Raw genomic sequence first — 6,950 nt, 5'->3', positions numbered from 1 at the left:
TCGATTAGTTTTCTTGTATTTTCTACACATATTCCTGTCATGAGCGCCGCAAACACGGATAGACTAGTCTCATTCGCCATTCCAGCTGTTTCCAGTTCACACTCACCACATTCACTGCTCCAGTTTTAAAGGAACACACTCCAGACAGTTTCAAAGTTGTCCCTCGTCTGCGCTTCGGTTAGTTTTCTCCTATTTTCCACACATGTTCTCGTCTTAAGCACCGCAGTCACGGATTTCGTCGCACGTATTCCCCAAACTTCGCATATTGTTCCCTTATACCTACACGGAGGTACTGAATAGGTACACTGTAATTACAAAAAAGTTACGCTGTAAATTCTGTTTACTTACGCAGTACATTGCGGGTTGTAATCTAAAGCGTTACCGTTACTTACTTTTGATGCCTCAACCCCGCTGATTTAAAATCCATCAATCAAATAATTCCTAGATTTATTTTCATAATTTTCATGACTCGCACATGCATGTGATGTCCCCAGTGCAGCAGGCAAGCCTGGAATATGGAAAAGCTTACATTCAGCAGATAGAAATATTGCATTATATTGATTTTGTCAGGAAAAAAGATGATCTGAGCACTGTTGAGTAAGTTGTGGCTGTACTTTACTATGGCATTACATCCCACCCACATCCCTCTGATCAGCATGTGGTACATTATTACTATAATTAAAAATATTTTTGGAAAATTAAACAGTTTATTACAAACTTATGTGATTTGATAAAATCAATAATGTAATCGTATATGGGTAACAGAGAAATTACAAGCTTCAAGCTACACATGACAATTAATGAGATTAATATAACACTTCTACTTGAATGTCACTATCAATCACTAGAATTTTATTAGCTTCAAGCTACACATGACAATTAATGAGATTAATACAACACTTCTACTTGAATGTCACTACCAATCAATATTGAGTGTTTGTAATAAGTTCTGACTGCGATCCAATGTGGATTTTGGTCAAATGAAATATGTTGTTAGTAACATTCTAGAATAATTTTATGTGGAAGATGCACAGTTACTTCTGTGGGGCGTGAAGAAAAAGTAATGTAACTAGTAGTGTAACTAATTACTGTTGCCAGAAAGTAATAAGTAAAGTAACAATATTACTTTTGAAAGGAGTAACTAGTAATGAGTAATGTATTACATTCTTTGAGTAACTAGTCCAACACTGCCCATAATGTACTGTGAGGGTCATGCTGAATGAATTCCCACGTCTCGTCAGAAGATGGCGCCTGCAGCTGATTCATCTATCCATCCTTTTTTCAAACTGCTTGTCTAATGTGGGTACAGCATAATATCATACAGGTATAAATTAATTTTTAATTGATTTTATAGTTTAATTAAGGTTTATACATGCTAGTTTCCATGACAGAGTTCAAGATAAATATTTTCGTTACTACTGGAGCTACCAGTTTGCTAAGTTTCAAATTATTAACCCTTTAAAACCGAACGTGTCGGCGGCGACACAATTAACCATGCTGTATTCATGTTATCATAACTCACTAACCGTTTACACTATGAAAAAAAATCAAATTGCTCCCGATAGTAGACAACGTGCGTGTATATATGTATTATAGTTCCTTTTTCAAGACTGAGGCATTAGATTCTTTCGTTCATGAGTTTTCAGATTTTTTCTAAATAAAAAGCAGTTAAATTTCTTCCCGTTTTTTTATTTTTTGTCTATTTAAATTCTATTTACTAACTCACCACACACAATAATGTACAATAACTGTAATTTCCTGAAAGCCAATTATTTTCTGAAAAAAATGACACCTTACACTTGAAGATACCACATTGTGTTATAATTTTATACTCAAAAAACCAAAATGAGTGAAAACGGCCTATTTTAGCTTTAGGTTCTAAAGGGTTAAACAGCAAGCACAAACTATGCAAAAGCGGCTTCCCATTCCGCCACACTCCGTGTCCGAATTCGCTCACTTGTTTTCATTCACTTCTCAAATTGACTTTATTCGTGGACTAATGAAGGGAATAGTGAATAAGGGTATAAGGGGCGACTAGAAACTTCCAGGCTAGTGTGTTGGAGCTATACTTGTTAGGACGTTGGCCCTCCCGGAGCAGGATTGGACAACCATGATTTATTTAAATCCGTGATATTATTTTTAATATGCTTATTTTTCAAAAACATTGATGCATTTTTAATCTAGTAGTGTAACTTTTTTCTCCACAATTGTCAACAATATATTTTCATAAAAGGGTTTCATTATCACACTCCAGTAGTTGAGTACTTGTTTTACTTATCTGTCATGTACTCAAAAGGAAAAACAAAAAATGCCCATCCCTTATGTAACTGGAGCTCTCTGACATTCCAGCTGTGACACAGATGCAGTTGGAGGATGGCTGGCAAATCAAGTGCATGCAAAGTTCGGAATGTGGATATCAACCCATGCATTGAGGTCAGTCAGACTTGTGTGTGGTTGAATAAATTTAATGTAAACCATATATGTTTTTGACTAAATACGTTTAAAATTTATGTGCAATTTTGCGTTCAGTGCCGCATAAGTGAAGAGGTAGCAATTGTATTGTAATTGTAATAAATTTTAGTTGTTTAATCAACTACAGTGCCAGATATATCATGACATTTGTAATAAAATGAGATTTTAAAGCATATTTACTCTGTTTGCGTTGGCATAGGAGAGTGATGGTTCTCAAAAATGTTTGGATGCATACAACTATGATAAGAGCATGTGTTCTGCATACTTCATGAGATATAAAAACTGCAGGAAGTACTGGGTAAGTATACTGAGACACTAGGACCCACAAAAAAATAAAAATAAAAACTCTACTTGCTAATCTAATATTTCATAACCATTTTCTGTAGAGAAATGTACAATTTTGAAACAAATGTATACTAAAATTAGTCTTGCACAAGAATTTCCAAATGTAGATTTCTTCTGGGGAAGAAATGGTTTAATTATGTTTGTGAACCCCTGGATTTACCATAGATTTCTGCGTAAACTTCTGGGTAAGGATAGTGAAATCTTGCCTAAACCATGAAGAACTCACCTTATATAGTGCATTTAACTACCATGCACTAAAGGGATTACTGGTGAACAATTGAGCAATTTTGGACACCGCAACTGTCACGGTGTCACACACACGAGGGACGAGGAGACGCTGGAGAGGGGATCACGAGACACACCTGGGAGCAATGACACATCATGGGGAACACCTGGGACAAATGAACTAAACTAATCAGGGGAGGAACAGGAAACTAATCAAATAAGGGCATGGGAAGGCACATGGGGAGCAGGACACACACAACACATGGAACAGAGTCTGACAGCAACAGAGTCAATAACAAGAGCCGATTTTTCATATTGAGCAATATGAAAAATATATCATGATGATATTTTTGGCCATACTGCCCAGCCCTACCCCTGGTCCCCATCCGATCCCCATCCTGCTGAGACCTAGTCCCGATCCAATACTTGTATTTTCCTAGTGTTAGGTGCACACTTAAAGTACATTTAAAGGTATTGAATTCAGTCCAGTTTTTAATCCTGACAATTGAATATTCTGCAATGCATTAATAAAAATTGTTATGTAAAGTAAACAAACTTTAAACATATTTTCATTTGGCTCTTACCAATTAAAAACCATGGCTAACTACAAGACTAAACTAAAAAATGTGTTCTTATGTTCCCTTAACAGTATTGCACATTTAAAGCTAAATTGTTATTGTCTTGCGACAAATGTCCGAATGAAAAAGCTTCTCAAATGACAAAAACTGTGAGGCAGAAATTGATTTTGTCTTTTTGAAATTGATTGTATAGTTGTCTTTTTTTTTAATTGCTGCAATCTCATGTAAGTGACAGGTTGCTGGAGGGGAGGGATTATTGCCTGGATTATTTATTCAAAATTGACCTATCGGTAAGCCCCTCCCCTTGAACGCAAATGAGCCAGTGGCAGTTGAGTATCAGCTGCACAGGGACCTAAATTTGGACATCTTTAGGTCTCAGGGCCATAGAGAAACATTGGTTTTCATCGGTTTGATGGTGTTTATGCCGAAGTGCCTGGGGTACTTGTAACATTGATTCCTGGTATCCTGAGAAGATGGGCAATGGAATTTATTTTGTTCCATTTCAAAAACGGAGGAAATATCCCTAATCATTCAACCCCAATCCCAATGAAGACAAAAACGTTCATTTTGGCAGAAATCATGTTCATGGATGAGCTAATGATTTATTAATGTAGTAGGGTGAGGCTGAAAGCCGTCGAAGCGAAACAAGGCCGCTGAAGGAGCGTGACACACGGCTCGAAAGCAGCGGCGCTTTTATTATGCCACAGTCGACCGCTTCCGCTTCTTCCGGTCGTGCGTATGTGGGGGGGGAAAAGCAGTGCTGTTTTATCATACTAGATACATTTGAAAGTTCTGTTATAATGCTACTCTGTGCGGTCGTCAACGTTCTATTAAAACGCACAACATATTAAAGCGTTTTTGGTGTTTCCATGTTTTCTACAAAACCGGAAATCGAGGGGTTATGATGTCATTGGCAGGTGACACAATGACACTATGTCACTAGTTAAAATTGCTTATTTCTCTGGATTTAAACATTCTTTGAAACATTTGGGATAATGTAAGTACACAAGTCAGCAAAATATATAACACTGTTCTAGTGGTTTTTGGATATTTAATAAAAAAATCTTACATATTGTGCCTTTAAGTTACAATTTTCATCTACTCAAGCAGAACGTCTCTGGCCAAAACGTTAGTGAGTGCTAACGTACAAACCTAAATAGCTAACTGTTCTCACGTCATGTACAATGTAGGTCAAAAACACATAAACTAAGGTCTACATTTCAGTGCCTCTCCACATTAAACTGGTTAAATGTAAATTAATTTAATCTTACCCTGCGGTACTAATCTTACCATGAATCCTGGATGTTGTCATCTGCGATCGTGACGACCGTAATGAGGCTTCTCCCACTTGCATTGTGATCTTTAAACCTTCGCTTCTAAATTTATCGTTACCCACCATATTTATTTTAATATTTTATATATCTCTCCATGTTATATTTAAGTCTCACTTGAATAGTCGTCCTTCTGTGTCCAAAATTTATCAAAAACATCTTGGGACATGGTTTTCACACTGTCAGCTGCCATTGTAAGATAGTTAGCAACTCTTTTGTCCGAGTAAGCAACAGTAACTAAGGGGGGTGGGGCTTACCGATAGGTCTGTTGGTTTTAATATTTTAAATTTGCGGTTACCCTGTTTTATGATAAACCTTATTAAGTCCTCCTTGAATGTATGCCCCAACCTGTCTAATTAAGTAAAAGATTCTGAGATGCATTATTTTGAGTTTGCATCATTTTGTTCTGAATGGACAATGGAATGGCCAGTGAAATTTAAAGGGGTCATATGATGCAATTTCAAATTTTCCTTTTTCTTTGGAGTGTTACAAGCTGTTCGTGCATAGATAAGATCCCTAAAGTTGCAAAGACTAAAGTCTCAAACCCAAAGAGATATTCTTTATAAAAGTTGAGACTTGTCCACGCCCTCCTCGTTTAAACACGCCCCCACATGTCTACGTCATGGTGTGGGAAGATTTGCATAGCACGACCCAAAATTCACGCAAAGAAAGAAGGCGTAACTTTTATTCTCGCTGTAGTATTGTTGCCGCCGCCGCCATGTCGTGGAGACGCTGTGTGTTTCGTTGTGAAAGCGAAACTACTTTGTTTGGCCTTCCAAAAGAGGACGATATCCACTTCGTCATGCCTAGAGCTGATCCGTGCTGGCCGCTGAGGAAATACATCAGCCAATCACAACGCACTGGATAGCTGGCCAATCAGCGTACACCTCGCTTTTCAGAACGATGAGCTTTGTAAAAAATCGACGCGTTTCAGAAAGGCGGGGCATAGAGGAGAAACAATAATGTACAGTATGTGGAAAATAATGCTTTTTGAACCTTAAACCGCATAAACACATTGCATTACACCAAATACACAACATAATGTTCTTGTTAGCAACGTCATATGACCCCTTTAAACATACCAAGTGCACTGTTAAATAATTTGTATCTGAAGCTTGTTTTTTTTTTCACAAGAAAATCCCAACTGAAGCATTCTGATCTGTAGTTGTCTTAACATTTTTTCACCCTTCATGAGCTTGCATCCCTAATAATGAAACCATTCAATATTTGCAATACATGGGTTGCTTCTAGAATACATGCTTTTGAATGGTTTTCAATGGTGACCAATGCTCCTTTTCTGCATAATGTTGCTATGACATCTACCAGCAGGGGCTGATTGGCCAAACCCTGACCTGTTGCTGTTGACTAAGATTTGCTACTTGAGAGCATTATTATTAGATTAAAAAATAATAATGAAATAAAAGTGTATATGGCCCTGAGCAGAACATGATGTCATATTTTGATCCACTTTACCAAAAGTGAAAAACCACAGTATAGTCTAAAATCAAACCGATGTCTACCAAACTCTTTTGTTATTTTGAGGAGGATGAGCTCCCCTAGCTGAGTTTGGTTCATCCCCATTTATTTCCCTTACCACAGTCACTTTGGCCTCACTGGGGTTTGTAGTAGAGGTCGACCGATAGTGGATTTTGCCGATACCGATAGCTAGGTTGGACCACACTGGCCGATACCGATTAATTAACCGATAGTTTTTAAAATGGATACTGAACAAAGACTAAAATAATGCTTTATTAAAAAAACAGTACTGAACCATACTAGTAGTAGTAGTATTAGTAGTAGTAGTAATAATAATAAAAATGTTGACATTAACACACTCTAACAAGGAACAATACTTTCATTACACAGCTTTCATTAATCTTAATGTTACAAATGGACTCTTATTTTAAAGTGTTACCATTTCATTTCAACAGTCATGCTTAAAGATGCACATCTTTAAATATATACACAAAGGCCATAGCATTAAAATTATATACATATG

The 6,950-nt window shown here is 37.0% G+C and overlaps 1 protein-coding gene across 2 annotated transcripts in view; it reads left to right on the top strand.

The window, feature by feature from the left end:
* LOC107705641 (coiled-coil-helix-coiled-coil-helix domain-containing protein 7-like) overlaps positions 1–6,950 on the top strand; it is a 17,706-nt gene that overhangs the window by 4,700 nt on the left and 6,056 nt on the right. For both annotated transcript variants that reach the window (XM_016509038.1, XM_016509037.1), the window contains exons 2-3: positions 2,350–2,433; positions 2,672–2,770. In XM_016509038.1, the coding sequence (XP_016364524.1) occupies positions 2,374–2,433; positions 2,672–2,770 (159 nt within the window). In that variant the 5' untranslated portion in view covers positions 2,350–2,373. The remainder of the gene's footprint in view (positions 1–2,349; positions 2,434–2,671; positions 2,771–6,950) is intronic.

The sequence above is a fragment of the Sinocyclocheilus rhinocerous genome, unplaced genomic scaffold (genome assembly GCF_001515625.1).
Source record: "Sinocyclocheilus rhinocerous isolate Xijiao unplaced genomic scaffold, SAMN03320098_v1.1 scaffold2669, whole genome shotgun sequence".
Lineage (NCBI taxonomy): Eukaryota > Metazoa > Chordata > Actinopteri > Cypriniformes > Cyprinidae > Sinocyclocheilus > Sinocyclocheilus rhinocerous.
Note: the sequence above shows the minus strand (reverse complement) of the source record. Positions and strands in the feature narration are given on the sequence as shown.